Here is a 17,497-nt window from a genome sequence, read left to right on the forward strand (position 1 = left end):
GATGGCTCGGCAGGTGTTAGTCTCAGAGGGATAAAATAAATGACAAAAAGTTTGAGAAACGGAGATCGTTGTTTTAATTTGTCTCCTGCTATGGTTCCTCAGAGAGATCTTTTGCTGATCTTCTGAAATACAGTTTTAAAGCTGAACTATTGTAGTATGATCTCAACTCTGAGAGCATGCATTCCTTGCTTAGATGAAACTTCTATTGACTTTGATGGGAGTTTTCTCTCAGGGTGCATAGCAGGCTAAAACAGAAATATATCTAAGTCTGAGCTGATTTTCTATAGACTTGCCACACTGAAATGATGCATTTGTCTCCCTGTTTAGTACACATCTGCTCTGACCTACGATGGGGTACTTGTGATGGCTGAAACATTCCGTAACCTTAGAAGGCAGAAAATTGATATTTCACGGAGAGGGAATGCTGGGGATTGTCTTGCTAATCCTGCTGCACCATGGGGCCAGGGGATTGATATGGAGAGAACACTCAAACAGGTAAAATTATACTTAATTCTAGTGACCTTGGTGAATAGTAGATCAATTTGCTAGTTCTGTGATGTGGAAGGTATAACACTCAACAAGGTGTGATGGCCATGTGGGGACGTTTATTTTCAATCACCATTTGAAAGCACCCAGTAATAGTTTGATTGTCTTCACTACTGCTGTTTTAGTTTATTGGTTGAGAGAGAAGGTAGAGAGCTTCTCAGTTATTCAGATACATCTTTGATCCCTCCATTTGTTAGACAAATTATATTATCAATGAAGCACAAGAGCTGTGGTCTGACCTCAGAGCAAACACTTTACCTGGTATATTGAAAACTCCTCTGTTATACTGTAAGAAATGGAATATTCTCTACTGAAGTGCTTAGTTTGCCAACTGCTTTGTGCACTGTAGTCTAGGCATGAAAAGTAATATTCATTTAAAGAAAAAGTAAATTAATGTACTTCAAATATTCTGTGAAGAAAGTGTCCAGATCTATAATATTCTCTAAAGGCATGAAGTCAAGTTTCTATGGTGAAGCTGACATCAGGATCATAAAGTCTGAGTAATGGGTCTATATGGGCTTGATCCTGTTACCGTGGAAGCCAATGGAACACATCCACTGACATCATCAGGATAAGGACCAGAAGCTGTGTGCCTATCAGTGCAGTGCCATAGCGCCCACAACCCAGGGGCAGAGCCTAGGCTGCAGTTCAAGCCATGCCCCCACTGCGTCTGCTGCATCAGTCTGTGGGCTGAAACTGCACTCACAGTTCCAGAATCTCACTTGCACGTGGTGTTTAGGGCCATGGGGAAAAAAGGAATTATGGATCCCACAGCCTCTCCCCGTCACCCTCTGGACTAAAGGTGTTGAGACATCTCCGCTCCAGGCCACCCTCCCCTCACACAGACATACCAGGCTTCTGTAGTACAGAGGGCTTTACTTAGGCCAGGGGTCGGCAACCTTTCAGAAGTGGTGTGCCGAGTCTTCATTTATTCACTCTAATTTAAGGTTTTGCGTGCCAGTAATATATTTTAACGTTTTTAGAAGGTCTCTTTCTATAAGTCTATAATATATAACTAAATGATTGTTGTATGTAAAGTAAATAAGATTTTTTAAATGTTTAAGAAACTTCATTTAAAATTAAATTAAAATGCAGAGTCCCCCCGGACCGGTGGCCAGGACCCGGGCAGTGTGAGTGCCACTGAAAATCAGCTCGCGTGCCGCCTTTGGCACGCGTGCCATAGGTAGCCTACCCCTGATCTAGACTATTCTCAGTGGTAGCAGATGACAGAACAAGGAGTAATGGTCTCAAGTTGCGTGCCATAGGTTGCCTACCCCTGACTTAGGCCCTCTGCGGCAGGGTGAATTTCACCCTTGTGAGTATTGTACTTCAGTACACGCATGCCTTAGTATCAAGATTTGAGCTGGAAAAGACTCAAAAGGCCAAGCAAAATATCCTTTTTAGTTAGTTAGTTAGTTTGTTTCGGTCCAAAGTAATATATTTACAGTATACTGCAGTGAAAATACATGGTCCAAAAGCACAAGACGAATGTGTTCCGTGAGTCATTTAATAATGCCCAGGTACTGTGCAGCAATTGGGTGCAAAAAGCACATGAAGCTGGAATTTCTTTTTTCATTTTTAGGTTCGAATACAAGGGCTGACCGGAAATGTTCAGTTTGACCACTATGGTCGCAGAGTCAACTACACAATGGATGTATTTGAGCTGAAGAGCACAGGCCCTCGTAAGGTACGTGCTGGTCATATCTGAAAGGGTCTGTCTGTCTATTGAAATACTAAATAAATAAAGCCATCAAAATAAGGACTTGAGATCTGGGACTAAAAAGCTCTTGTGTCAAATTTTTCCATGGTGTAAGCAGGCGCAATACCACTGATGTCAATGAAGGTTTAGCCACTAGCACCAGCGATGAATTTGGCCCATTATTTTTACAATCTTTGTTAAATACACACAGTAAGTTACAGATTATGGGGTATTGAGGTTTGTGAGGTCTTTTGAGAGTGTAAAGTAAATTTTATAGTAGATACATTTATTCTGTGCAACAATGTAAGAGGAAAATGAACAAAAACCAGTGTGTGTGTATGTGAAAGTTGTTTAATCAGGCATAGTCTAATGAAAAACGGCTTGATGGGGTTTTGTTAGGGTGCCTGGGAAGTGAAGCAGGGTCAACCATCTGAGTAGTACATGCCTACTGCACCTTATCTGCAGTAAATTATCGACATTTTGCAGTTGTGTTTTTATCTTATAGATGAATATAAACTAGAAATCAGAAATCTTAATTAATATAGGTTTTTTGAGGGTCAGGAGGAAAGGAAGAGAAAAAACATTTTATGGAAGGAAAAATAATTGCTCCAGCTAATTACATTTGCTTTAAATACAACTGGCGTTATTTTCATCATTATTTTGTATAAACATTTTAAATGGTCACCATAGACAAGTACACTTTTTTGCATGCCCAGTTGGCATGTAGACAACTCAGGCAAATGCTTGTAGGTATGTGCATATAAATCCTCAAGAGGTGTTGTTCGCATAAAGGAGAGTGCACCCTTGGAAAATATGGGCTTTATACTTTGTAATTCCTTGTGTTTTCTTGCTGAAGCTTGTAAATGTTTCATGAATATAAAATATATAATGAGAAAGAGAAAAGGGTAATTGGGTGCATGCATTCTGTTCCTATTTGGAGTGCCATATCCCGTTTTATTTGCCAGACCATCCAAAAAATATAGCAGAGTTTGAAAGGGGGCAGAGAGATGAGCCAAAAGTGTATAGGAGAGTAGCAGCTCTTAAATTAATACTGAGACAAATCAGGAATAAATTAAGTCAAGAGTCCTTCACTGTTAGATACACAGGAGTTTTCAGAACAGACATGCTCAGCAAATGATACCCTGATGAATTGTCATTCCCAAAAGACAAACAGTTCAACATCATAGTGATATGGGGGGAAGAGTACTAAACAACAGACCCAGAGCCCAAGCTTTGGTCAAGACAAATTATCTGAAAAGGTATACAGGTAATAGCTATGACCCAAATCAATTTATTAGGCTCCACTTAAACCAAAGTGGAACCAGACTGCTGGCATTAAACATTAAAAAGGTTGTAGAGCAGTTTTTAAACTAGGAGATGGGGGAAAGCCGACTGCTACAGAGGAGCATGTGGATCGGACAGAGACTTCTCTTAGAGGAGAGTCTATTGATAGAGATTCTCTAGGTTATAGTCAGGAACAGAGGATGGAAGAGGATAATGTAAGGGCCAGATCAGATGAGAAACATTCACATAAAGAATCTGACACATCAGAAAAGGCAGACAAATAAACAGTGACACGTTTTTAAAGTGCTTATACACAAATGCTAGAAGTCTAAAATGCTAGAAGTAAAAATCTTAAGTGAATCCACATGTTCCATAGAATCTCTAAGGATAGTAATTTCATGCTCTAATATAACATTAGGGATCTATTATTGACCACCTGACCAGGACAGTGATAGTGATGATGAAATGCTAAGGGAAATTAGAGAGGCTATCAAAATTAAGAACTCAATAATAGTGGGGGATTTCAATTATCCCCATACTGACTGGGTACATGTCACCTCAGGACGAAATGCAGAGACAAAATTTCTCGATACTTTAAATGACTGCTTCTTAGAGCAGCTGGTACAGGAACCCACAAGGGGAGAGGCAACTCTAGATTTAGTCCTGAGTGGAGCGCAGGAGCTGGTCCAAGAGGTAATAATAACAGGACCACTTGGAAATAGTGACCATAATGTAATAACATTTAACATCCCTGTCATGGGAAGAACATCTCAACAGCCCAATACTCTGGCATTTAATTTCAAAAAGGGGAACTATGCAAAAATGAGGGGGTTAGTTAAACAGAAGTTAAAAGGTACAGTGACTAAAGTGAAATCCCTGCAAGCTGCATGGGCGCTTTTTAAAGACACCATAATAGAGACCCAACTTAAATGTATACCCCAAATTAAGAAACACAGTAAAAGAACTAAAAAAGAGCCACCGTGGCTTAACAACCATGTAAAAGAAGCAGTGAGAGATAAAAAGACTTCCTTTAAAAAGTGGAAGTCAAATCCTAGCGAGGTAAATAGAAAGGCGCATAAACACTGCCAAATTAAGTGTAAAAATGTAATAAGAAAAGCCAAAGAGGAGTTTGAAGAACGGCTAGCCAAAAACTCAAAAGGTAATAACAAAATGTTTTTTAAGTACATCAGAAGCAGGAAGCCTGCTAAACAACCAGTGGGGCCCTCGATGATAGAGATGGAAAAGGAGCGCTTAAAGATGATAAAGTCATTGCGAAGAAACTAAACAAATTCTTTGCTTCATTCTTCACGGCTGAGGATGTTAGGGAGATTCCCAAACCCTAGCTGGCTTTTGTAGGTGACAAATCTATCACAGATTGAAGTGTCATGAGAGGAGGTTTTGGAATTAATTGATAAACTTAACATTAACAAGTCACCGGGACCAGATGGCATTCACCCAAGAGTTCTGAAAGAACTCAAATGTGAAATTGCGGAACTATTAACTAGGGTTTGTAACCTGTCCTTTAAATCGGCTTCTGTACCCAACGACTGGAAGATAGCTAATGTAACGCCAATATTTAAAAAGGGCTCTAGAGGTGATCCCAGCAATTACAGACCGGTAAGTCTAACATCGGTACCGGGCAAATTAGTCAAAACAATAGTAAAGAATAAAATTGTTAGACACATAGAAGAACATAAATTGTTGGGCAAAAGTCAACATGGTTTCTGTAAAGGGAAATAGTGTCTTACTAATCTATTAGAGTTCTTTGAAGGGGTCAACAAACATGTGGACAAGGGGGATCCAGTGGACATAGTGTACTTAGATTTCCAGAAAGCCTTTGACAAGGTCCCTCACCAAAGGCTCTTACGTAAATTAAGTTGTCATGGGATAAAAGGGAAGGAATTAATGGTAAATTTTCACAATGGAGAGGGGTAACTAGTGGTGTTCCCCAAGAGTCAGTCCTAGGACCAATCCTATTCAACTTATTCATAAATGATCTGGAGAAAGGGGTAAAAAGTGAGGTGGCAAAGTTTGCAGATGATACTAAACTGCTCAAGATAGTTAAGACCAAAGCAGACTGTGACGAACTTCAAAAAGATCTCACAAAACTAAATGATTGGGCAACAAGATGGCAAATTAAATTTAATGTGGATAAATGTAAAGTAATGCACATTGGAAAAAATAACCCCAACTATACATACAATATGATGGGGGCTAATTTAGCTACAACAAATCAGGAAAAAGATCTTGGAACTATCCACTATAGTGGATAGTTGGGGCTAATTTAGCTACAACAAATCAGGAAAAAGATCTTGGAGCTATCCACTATAGTAGATAGTTCTCTGAAGATGTCCACGCAGTGTGCAGAGGCGGTCAAAAAAGCAAACAGGATGTTAGGAATCATTAAAAAGGGGATAGAGAATAAGACGGAGAATATATTAATGCCCTTATATAAATCGATGGTACGCCCACATCTTGAATACTGCGTACAGATGTGGTCTCCTCATCTCAAAAAAGATATACTGGCACTAGAAAAGGTTCAGAGAAGGGCAACTAAAATGATTAGGGGTTTGGAGAGGTCCCATATGAGGAGAGATTAAAGAGGTTAAAGAGGCTAGGACTTAGAGAGATTAAAGAGGCTAGGACTTTTCAGCTTGGAAAAGAGGAGACTAAGGGGGGATATGATAGAGGTATATAAAATTATGAGTGATGTGGAGAAAGTAGATAAGGAACAGTTATTTACTTATTCCCATAATACAAGAACTAGGGGTCACCAAATGAAATTAATAGGCAGCAGGTTTAAAACAAATAAAAGGAAGTTCTTCTTCACACAGCGCACAGTCAACTTGAGGAACTTCTTACCTGAGGAGGTTGTGAAGGCTAGGACTATAACAGCGTTTAAAAGAGAACTGGATAAATTCATGGAGTTTAAGTCCATTAATGACTATTAGCCACAATGGGTAAGGAATGGTGTCCCTAGACTTTGATTGTCAGAGGGTGGAGATGGATGGCAGGAGAGAGATCATTTGATCATTGCCTGTTAGGTTCACTCCCTCTGGGGCACCTGGCATTGGCCACTGTCGGTAGACAGGATACTGGACTAGATGGACCTTTGGTCTGACCCAGTATAGCTGTTTTTATTTAATTTTAATGGAGATACCTTCCAGTTCTAGGAGATAAGACACCTTGAAAGGTCATCAAGTCCAGCTTCTGCCTTTACTAGCAGGACCAAGTATTGATTTCACCCCAGATCCCTAAGTGGCCCCCTCAAGGATTGAACTCACAACCCTCAGTTTAGCAGGCCAATGCTCAAACCACTGAGCTATCCCTCCTGCCCATATGGTTTTATGTTAATGTGTGCAGTTGTAGTTTGCAAGCATGACAAATGACTGAATTCTGATATGGAGAAGGTGGACCTGTCCTGGTCCTTTCATGAATCCCTCTGTCATCTGACAATGAATATGTTTAATCTGGCTGCCACTCCTGGTCTAACTGCCTTTGGTTTTGGTTGTCTCCACATTGTGGACAACAGGCAGTAAGTGCATGTGGCTGCAGCATATAGGAACTCAGGGCTGAAGTTTCTATTATCTTTCGAGTGTTCTCTGTATATTCCTCTCACAGGATGCTCTGACTGGTGCAGCCTGTATGGTAGAATTCTAGTTGGTAGTAGCCCTTGGAGCACTCATGAGCCTCCCTTGCTCTTCCCTTCAGTGAACATTAAATATCCCAGGGCACGGGTATGAAAGGTCATGGCACTTCAATCTCCTCCATTCCTTCTAACCGCCACCAGCTGAACAGTTAGAAACTTGCTATCAGATACTTCGAGATCTATGTTGGCTAGTTAGTTTAGGTATCAGTAGTTAGTAGTTGTCTGTAGCAATTAGTAGTTATCTGTAGCAGTCAAGTTAGTGATAGATAGCAATCAGGATGTTTGAACTGGAGGCTAAAAAGCCTGTATTTAAGAGATGTCTCATGTCCGGTGGTGTTCCTGGTGTCAGACACACATGACAGATGTCTGGCACGTTTCGGAGCGGGACAATCTCCTTCAAAATGCTCTGTTTCCTCAACTTCTACTACAGAAGCAAAGAAGGAAAGACAAAACTTCCAGCGATTTTACTACAAGAGGCGCTGTCAGTGAAAACATCTGGAATGGAAAGTGCACAGAGACCTGCTTTGCGCCAAGCAATTCAATCAAAAGGGACAGATCCTCCATGGTATCTGGTACTACAGGATCCAAGAAATGTAAGGATCTGAAGAAAAAGAAATCCATGATGGTGTCAGCCTCTGTTTTTAGAGCCAATTTGATTCAGGAGGACTCATCTTCAGTGCCAAGTATGAATATCCAATGCTGGTTGATGTCTGCCTCTTTGCAAAGACCAATCTGTGAGAAAAAGATTCATCTAGACACACTTTTTGAAGAACATTGCTTGGATGCAGGATCTTGAGGTAGGATCAGGAGATGTTCTTCAAATTTGATCGTGTTGGATCCAGATGAACTGGTTCTGAAAAGGAAAACTAAGTACTGAGGATGATGGGATCCAATAAAGATTCAGTACTCAGAGCCAGCATGGTACTGCCAGCAGATAATTGTGCAGGCAATGGTTCGTTGTTCAACTCCATCACCAGTTTTGTTAGTAACTGGCCAGATATTACTTCTGAGTAGGTATCAGATGTTGTGTTACAACTGATCCAACTAGCTGCTTCTCCAAGAATCAGCAGAAGGCTGAAAGAAATCAGGATTTCCCCAATACTCCCACCATCTAGGACGACTTCTTCACAAGAGAAGGTTTACTTGTCACTCTCTTTCAAAGGGGGTTATTATCTCTGGTTCCATTCAAATCACAAAGGGATTGAGGTCAGAAAAGAGATACACATAGGAGACTGGATCTGGAGAAAGACTATTATAGACAGATTCATATATATCCACCAGATCTGTATGCACAAAGGTATTGTCAACCAGACCCATCAATGGGTTTTTGACCTGACTGGCAAGTATCCCTTTAGTCCACTGGCCATCTCCAGCACCTAATCAAGAAGATCCAATATATGGAAATAGACCTTCACCAATTCAATACCAGGAGAACATTCAGTTGTTGGATCTGAAGGATACATATTTGACAACACAAACAATGCTGGATAAGTTACCTATGGAAGTAAGGGAACCATTGTCTGAAGAGAGGGAATTACTGGAGCTGAGGGAGTCTGAACCAGATTCCAAAGATATGTCTTCTCCAGATGAAAATGTGGAGGATATTTCAGCATTATCATCAGTCAGAGGATACTGTGGCTTTTCATGAGCTAGTAACATGCATGACAGAAACATTAGATATTCTCTCAGTTTTGCTTGAAGAATCAGCCCATCCTGGTTTTGACATTTTGGGGGCTGATGCTAGACAACGAGTTACACTTCCTTTAGAACTGTTGTTGAAGCCAACAAAATCAATTTGGAATACTCCCTCATCTGCTCAGCCTTTATCAAAAAATGCAGATAAATTATATCAATTTACACATGAAGGGCTGGCTATGTTTTGTACCCATCCATCTCCTAATTTGTTGGTGGTTGAGGCATTTATTTAAAGATCGAAAGATCCCCAAATTGATTCTATTCTGTCTTATAAGGAGTAGAAGAGGTTGGATGTTTTTGGAAGAAAAATATTTTCTTCAGCTACATTAGCCATGTGCATATCTAATTATGAAGCTTTCATGGCTAAGTAGCGATATCATCACTGGTGAAAAATGTCTTTTTTCCTCAATTCCCTACTGGAGGAACACAAAAGGTTAGCCAATGCTATTTTGACTACGGGATGAAATGTGGGATGAGGGCTGAACAATTTTAAGTGTGGCTTTTGACTCTTCAGCAAGGACAATAGCTTCAGCTATCACATTAAGAAGATGTGCATGATTAAGATTAGTGGGACTTTCTCATGAGACAAAGATGAGAATTGAAGATTTTCCTTTTGAAGGAAGTCTGTTTAGTATACAGACTGATGAGATACTGGAGAAAATGAAAAATGTGAGATCCACAGCCAGATCTTTAGGTTTCTTTAACACAGCGAAGAGATCATATTCAACATACCACAGACATGATCCACCTTCTTCTTTGTTATTGCTTCCTTACAAATATCAAAGGAAGACCTATCATTACCAGCCTCAGTGTCATACCCCCCACCCTCAGCAACTACAAAGATAGAGGCCATTTAAACTTTGAAATAATAGAGGGAAGACTTCCACTTCTTCATCTTTGGCGATCCCCGCAAGATCACAGATTTGACATGAGGACACAGAGTTTCAAATCAGTCCAATTGGGCTTTGTTTATCCACAGTTTGGGGACCATTTGTCTCGTTTTTATCAACAATAGGGGTTGATAACATCAGATAGGTGGATCCTAAAAGTTGTTGCATGCAGTTACATGATTCGATTCAAAACCCTTCCATCCTACAACCTTCCCATTTCCTTCCAGGGCAGGTAGTGAGTTCACAGTGAATAGTTAAAGAAAGAGTTTCATTCTCTATTGGTAGCACAGGCAACAGAGATCATACAACAAAGTCAGATAGGGAGGGGGTTTATTCTTATTATTTTCTTATTTCAAAAAGAACATGGGGGCCTTCACCCTGTTTTAGATTTAAGAATATTAAACAGGTATATACAGAAATTTTGTTTCCACGTGTTATCTCAAACTTCTATAATCCCTTCTCTCTCCCTTCAGGGTTGGTTTTCAGCTTAGATTTGAAAGATGTATATTTCAAAAATACCACGTCACTGGAAATATCTGTGTTTCATGGTAGGAGATGACCATTTTCAGTACAAGGTTCTCCCTTCAGGTTTTCTACAGCAGCCAGGGTGTTTACAAAATGCCTGTCTGTAGTGGCAGCACACCTAAGAAGGAATGGGATGTTTGTGTACCCGTACCTAGATAACTGGTAAATAAAAGCATAATCCTATTGCATGTAAGACAATATGTTCCCTTTTTGCCAGTCTGAGGTTACAAATAAAGTTCATTCTAGTCCCAACTCAGCAAATTCTTCCCAATTCAGCAAATCCTATTTATGGAAGCCATTCTAGATTCAACTGTGGCAACAGCTTTTCTCCTAGAGGAGAGATTTATAAAAATAAAAATTTCTCCCTCTCAAGTTACCACGTCCATCAATTCTCTTTTTTTTCTGGTTGCTGGGTCTTTTGATGTCAGTCTGGGCAGTGACACAATGCATTCATCTTTAGATGAGAGATCTTCAACACTGGTTAGCGATAAATTACAAATCAGGTTTAGGCAACATGCATCACAAAGTGATCATTCCACAACAGGTGTTAGCATCACTTGTGTGGTGGATAAACACTCAAAATGTAATGAAGGGCAAACCTTTCAATTCCCCTCTGCCTTCAGTAATATTCACCTCCGATGCATCTACACTGGGATGGGGACATCTATACTGGCATCTGGACAACAAATTGATCACTGATCAACAAAAGAAAAGACCAAAAGTTCCTACCTATTACTATATTAGAGCTGAGGACGCTCAGACTAGCTCTAAAGTAGTTTCTACTTCAGGTACAACACATTAGTTCAGAAGATAACAGGCAATACGAGGGTGCTATATTATCTGCACAAACAAGGGGGGGACTTATTCCCAACAACTATGCATGGAGGCAGAGAACCTTTGGAAATGGTGTATAGAACACAACACTGATCAAATAACAATATATATATAGTGGGGGAACAAAAAACTCTTGCAGATCATCTGAGCAGGTCAACATATTATATGCACGAATGGTCCTTGAAGAACGAATGGTAACACATCTCTTCAGTTCATGGGGAAATCCGATAATAGATCTTTTTGCATCCAACAGCAACAGCAAGTGTCAAAGATTTTATTTGAGATCAAATAGAGATAGTGAGTCAATATCAGATGCATTTACCCCCTTTCCCCTCATTCAGAGAGTGAGAAACAGAAGGCCAGGATGATTTTAATAGCGGCAGCATGGCCCAGACAACAATGGTATCCGCACTTAATTCACCTGTCAAGAGCCTGTAATGGAGCCTCTGCCACTGCTACCAGACTTCTTGTTTCAATAACTTGGGATGGTTTATCATCTGAATCATAGAATCATAGAAGATTAGGATTGGAAGAGACCTCAGGAGGTCATCTAGTCCAATCCCCAGCTCAAAGCAGGGCCAACACCAACTAAATCATCCCAGCCAGGGCTTTGTCAAGCCCAGGCCTTAAAAACCTCTAAGGATGGAGATTCCACCTCCCTAGGTAATCCATTCCAGTGCTTCGTCACCCTCCTAGTGAAATAGTGTTTCCTAATATCCAACCTAGACCTCCCCCATTGCAACTTGAGACCATTGCTCCTTGTTCTGTCATCTGCCACCACTGAGAACAACTGAGCTCCATCCTCTTTGGAACTCCCCCTTCAGGTAGTTGAAGGCCGCTATCAAATCCCCCCTCACTCTTCTCTTCTGCAGACTAAACAAGCCCAGTTCCCTCAGCCTCTTCTTCAGTCTCTTCATTTAACAGTATGGGAAATAGGACTCTAGGGGCTTGTCATCACTACGGGCCAAATTGGCATTGCTGCAATTGATGCAGCTGCGTCAATTTAGCGAGTCTGGTTAAGACATGCTAAGTCGATGGGAGAGCACTCTCCCGTCGACTTCTGTAATCCACCTCAATGAGAGGTGGAAGCTATGTCACCAGGAGAGTGTCTCTCATCTATATAATGCTGTGTAGACACCGCAATAAGTTGACATAGGTTACGTCACCTTCAGTTATGTAGTTTACATAACTGAGGCAGCGTAACTTACGTCAACCTAGTGCCGTAGTGAAGACAAGCCCTAGGATAGCTATAGAAAAGTTGTTCATTAGAAGTATAGAATGTATTGTTACATTCCAGAAAAGAGTCCATGCAGAAATGTTATCGTCATAAATGGAAAACTGTTTTATTTTGGTCTACTATGTATGATATAGAGCCACATACAGCACCAAATTAATTATATATTAGAGTATTTATTGTATCTTAAGAAAACAGTTCTTTCACTATTTTCAGCAAATGTTCTTCACTCAACCATATCAATGGAAAATCAATCTTTATTAATGATGTAGTTGAGCTACTTATAAGGTCTTAATAATTTATACCATCCAATAAGATATCCTGTACCATCTTTGGATCTGAATTTAGTACTGTCACAATTGATGAGTCCTCCTTTAGAACCTTTGGGGAATTATTCTTTATTTCATTTGTCTATAAAAACCGTATTTTTATAGCAATCACTTTGGCAAGACATATAAATGAATTGCTTGCGTTAATGGCTGATCCAGCGTTCACTGTCTCCATAAAGATAAAGGGGTTCTTCATAAACATCCTAGGTTTTTACAGAAAGTGGTCTCTGATTTGCACTTAAACCAGTCTCTAATTTTACCGATTTTCTTCCCCAAACCTCATACTCAGGATGGGGAAGCTAAATTATATACTCTAGATGTTAAAAGAATGCTGGCATTTTATTTAGACCAGACGAAACCATTTAAACAGTCCCCAAAATTGTTTATTGCTTGTGAAAAGAAGTTCAAGAGAAATGCCGTTTCTGTACAAATGTTTTCTAGAGGGCTAGATTCTATATTGAGGAGGAGTATAAATTGCGAGGGTTGTCCATTCCTCAGGGAATTAAAACTCATTCTGCTAAGTCGAAGGCATTCTCTATGGCTTTTTCTAGATACTTTTCTGTGGTAGAGATATGTAGAGCAGCAACTTGCAATGCTGTTCATACTTTTATTACACACTATTCCTTAGCTTTAGAGTCCAGATCTGATGCAAAATTTGGCAAGGCAGTCCTTCAGTCCTTATATAAGTCGGACTCTATGGTCCCACCATCCTGACTTGGAGTACTGCTTATTAGTTTATCCCATGAATGGGAGTATGCAGGGGACTCCCTGGAGTCAAAGGAGAAATGAAGGTTACAAACCAAGGTTCTTCAAGATGAACTCTGCATATTCACATTCCCCACCTGCCTTTCCCTTGGAGTCCTACTTACCAAAGGACTTGGAGTCATAGGGGAAGAAACTTCGGTGTCTGAAGCACCGAGACCTTTTAAACCCTCTCCCTGGAACGCTTGACATTCATTGAAGAGAGGGGCAAAAGACACACATGAGCACTCTAATGGCTACTACTAGCTTTAATTCTACCATTCAGACTGCACAGATCAGAGCATCCCATAAGGGTGAATATGCAAAGGAAGAATCTATGTTACAGATAAGTAACCATCATTTCTCTTTGGTCTATGTGGCATAGGGCAATAAAGCCTTGAGTTGACAGTGGGAGGTAAACACTTTTACTGACCCCATATCTTACAGACAACATGCAGCCATTATGCATTAGACTGAGACGGATGTCTGACAATCAGATTTGAGATAGACACCAAAGCCCTGGCCCACAATCTAAGGAACTCAATAGCTGGCACTCAAGGAGCATATTTGGCACTGGGCCAGATCCTCCACTGATGTAAATCAGCATAACTCATTGATTTCAACAGAACTGCACTGATTTACACCAGCTAAGGATCCAGCCCATTATATCACCTTGCCATCAGCTGCAGATAAGCATAGTTTACAATGCAGTCTACGCCATTCTGCTCTTTCCCAAGACATAACCCCGAGGACTCTGACAGATTTGGATACCCATAAGCCTGCAAGCACTGTATTGTCTATTGCATGCTTTTATTTCCACTTATATTTTCACATATTTTGGGTACTTATGGGGCCTCTAACATGCAGCAGGATGCTTTATTCCTATCGCATAGAGTAATCAAATGTCATGCTTTCATGCAAATTTCATATATAAGGTGTAGACACAGAGGTCAGAAAGGAATTCTCCCTCATGAAAATTAGCTAGATGCTTGCAATTGATAAGATGCATTATGAATGGATGCAGGATTTAGGGAAGGAGTGTAATCAGCTGCCTGTGAGGGTTGTAACTTCCAGAGGAACAATACCTGACTTGTTGGATCAATGCTCTGATCCAGTATGACAAATCCTATATAATATATGAGAAATAAAGATACCTAATTGAACTAAAGGTCTGCTTTCCATGCCCTGCGTAAGATCACTGATGAGTCATCTGGCAATATCATTTCAGCACTTCCCTTTCCAGTCATAGTAACTTATGAATCAGAGTTTTAGAAAAATGATTTTTTGTTGCCCGCAGCTCTAATATCCACAAACAGAGAGAGCATCACACAAAACCACAGCTTCTCAGAGTCGTATGTTTCGATATAGTGAATGCAGATGGAGTAAAAATAAATCCTCCGTGTTATCTGTTGTATTCTTCATTTCTGAAACAGTAAAGCCAAGACTTTCAAAAATGGATGCATAAAATTAGATCTGGGTTCTATCCTAAATCCAAATTCAGGCAGCTAAACTGGTAATCTGATTTTCAAAAGTGCCAACTGTTCCCCATGACTTAAATGTTATTGCTGGGTGACTTCAGTGGCTGCTACTGGGTGTTCAGCACTTTTGAAAATCAGGCCACTGATCTAGCTGCATAAATAGATTTAGAAGCCTAACTTTGAGCAGCCAAATTCAGCACTGATGTATGTGGGTGCAACTGTTGTAATGTAAATAGAATTGCACTTGCTTACACCATATAGGGCTGAATTTGGCCCTATATTTATTTTTTTCATTTATAATAGTTGAACATATTATCCTTGTGCCATCTCATAGCGGTCTTGGTAAATATTTTTTTATGTTTTTGGCCTTTATTCAGTAATCCTAAACAAGAGTTATCTTCGTGCAGATTCTGCATTTGAGGGAGAGACACTCATACACACAGGGCTACACGTACTTAGAAAAACTGCCTGCCTCTCCTCTAAAACCTACTTCCCCTTTGTCAGTGTTTTGATGTGATGCTTAAATAAAATAAAAATAAAATATAGGAGATATCCTATTTCCTAGAACTGGAAGGGACCTTGAAAGGTCATCAAGTCCAGCCCCCAACCTTCACTAGCAGGACCAAGTACTGATTTTTGCCCCAGATCCCTAAGTGGCCCCCTCAAGGATTAAACTCACAACCCTGAGTTTAGCAGGCCAATGCTCAAACCACTGAGCTATCCTTTACTTTACAATACAGCACATCATTTGAGCTTTTGCTTCACTCCTGAACTTCTCAGCAGTGAGGAACCACACAGTGCAAAACAATCATTCTTCATTATAATGAGCTTCCAAAACAGCCAGGTTTCAGTATCCATGTTCTGCCTTCAGTTGGTCCCAAATTTTGACAGGAACTTGACATTTTAAACTATCAATTGTATATGTAAATCCATGGCTGTCTGGATGAAAAAGTGTATTTTCTAGCAATGCAGCCTGTTAATAAAAGAAAACTGCCTTTTGCACTAAATCAGCAATGTTCGGAATTTCTTGTCAGCTGTGGACACCTAAATCAAGATGCCTGCAATTTTTACCAGTGGGAGGAGGGGAGGGAAAGATGCTTCTTACATGTAGTGAAGGACTTGCAGTGCAAAATGTTATTTGTTTATCAGTTTGTTTCATAAATGGGGAAAAAATAGAATCTCTTTCACTCACATTAAATTACTGCGTGTATTTGTACATGTTATACATTGTGAATCTTAGATGTTTCATTGCTGTGGTGCAGTGACCATTCACTGTTGATATGACTTTTGTCTCAGTAAATTAATTTCAACCTCCAAAAGAAAACAGCTAATGTAAAAATCACATTTTTTAATACACACAGGATTGTTAATGAGCATAGTCATGGGAGCCAGAAACACCTGAGTTCCAGTCCTGGCTCTGGCACTGATTTACTATGTGGTCTTGAGCAAGACCCTTCACCTCTCCATGTTATGCGGAGTTGGTTTTCTGTGTGGTAATGACCCAATATTTGCATGGGAAAGATAGTAAGGGTTGAAGACATTGTTGTCCATGTCACTGATATGATGACATGTTCTAATACTGGGGTCTTGGGCCTCAACAGCAGAGTAACAGGTCTCCAAGTTATTTGTATCACAGTGCGGATTTGTGGTTCTGTTAACAAAGTGAAAGCCTTTCCATCTCCTACATTGACTCTGGCCCCTCACAATTTGTTACTGACTAATACCCAGCCCTGTGTCCCGAGCATGCTTTGCACAAGTTGGGCAGTAGAAAACAAAGGGGTAACCTAATTCCCTTCCCCCATTTTATAGTTGTTACAGGGGCTTCCTTCTCCCAGATCTTGGTCTTGTGAAATCTGGGTTCACCAAGGAGGGAGGGGAAAGTGGCTGCTGGCCAATCTTTAGGCATCTCACAAATGTGGGTACTGCCAAATGACTCCTGGCCTGCAGGCCTCTGGTGGGGTCCTTTCAAGGTCAGTGCAGCTATTTGAATAATTACTAAAGAGAGGGAAAGGACATTTTCTTGATGTCCAACTTGTAGGTGTCCCCTCTAGAAATGAAACCACCAGGAGACTTCTCTCTAGCATATTAACTGTCCTACCTAAAGGCCACCTCAGATGATCTTATTGACCCAGATGAGTGTTAATGATAGTAGTGTCATTGTACACAGTGACAGTGGACATGGTGAGGTCACAGGGTGTGGGAGATGGACTGAATAAGTGACATTCAGTTTGGCCAGGATTTTCAAAAATAGATAGGTGCCTAAAGTTAGGATCCTAAATCCATATTTAGGCGCCTAAGTGAGTGGCTTGATTTTTACCCACTCAACTGCTCTGATACAAGCCAAGAGGAACTGAATGCTCAGCACTTTTGAAAATTAGGCCATTTATTTAGATGCCGAAACATGGATTTAGCAGCATAACTTTAGGCATCTATTATTCACAGTTTTGACCTCTCCCTTTAATCTCTTGCTGCTTCACCCACACATGTATGTCTGCAAAAAGAACAGGAGTACTTGTGGCACCTTAGAGACTAACAAATTTATTAGCGCATAAGCTTTCGTGGGCTACAGCCCACTTCTTCGGATGCATATAGA

General features: G+C 40.3%; 1 protein-coding gene across 4 annotated transcripts in view; it reads left to right on the forward strand.

Moving 5' to 3' along the window:
* GRIA4 (glutamate ionotropic receptor AMPA type subunit 4) overlaps positions 1-17,497 on the forward strand; it is a 285,499-nt gene that overhangs the window by 194,307 nt on the left and 73,695 nt on the right. For all 4 annotated transcript variants that reach the window (XM_024206590.2, XM_024206586.2, XM_024206587.2 and 1 more), the window contains exons 7-8: positions 328-495; positions 2,129-2,233. In XM_024206590.2, coding sequence (XP_024062358.1) covers positions 328-495; positions 2,129-2,233 — 273 coding nt within the window. The remainder of the gene's footprint in view (positions 1-327; positions 496-2,128; positions 2,234-17,497) is intronic.

Source organism: Terrapene carolina, unplaced genomic scaffold (assembly GCF_002925995.2).
Source record: "Terrapene carolina triunguis isolate 2854851 unplaced genomic scaffold, T_m_triunguis-2.0 Scaffold138, whole genome shotgun sequence".
Lineage (NCBI taxonomy): Eukaryota > Metazoa > Chordata > Testudines > Emydidae > Terrapene > Terrapene triunguis.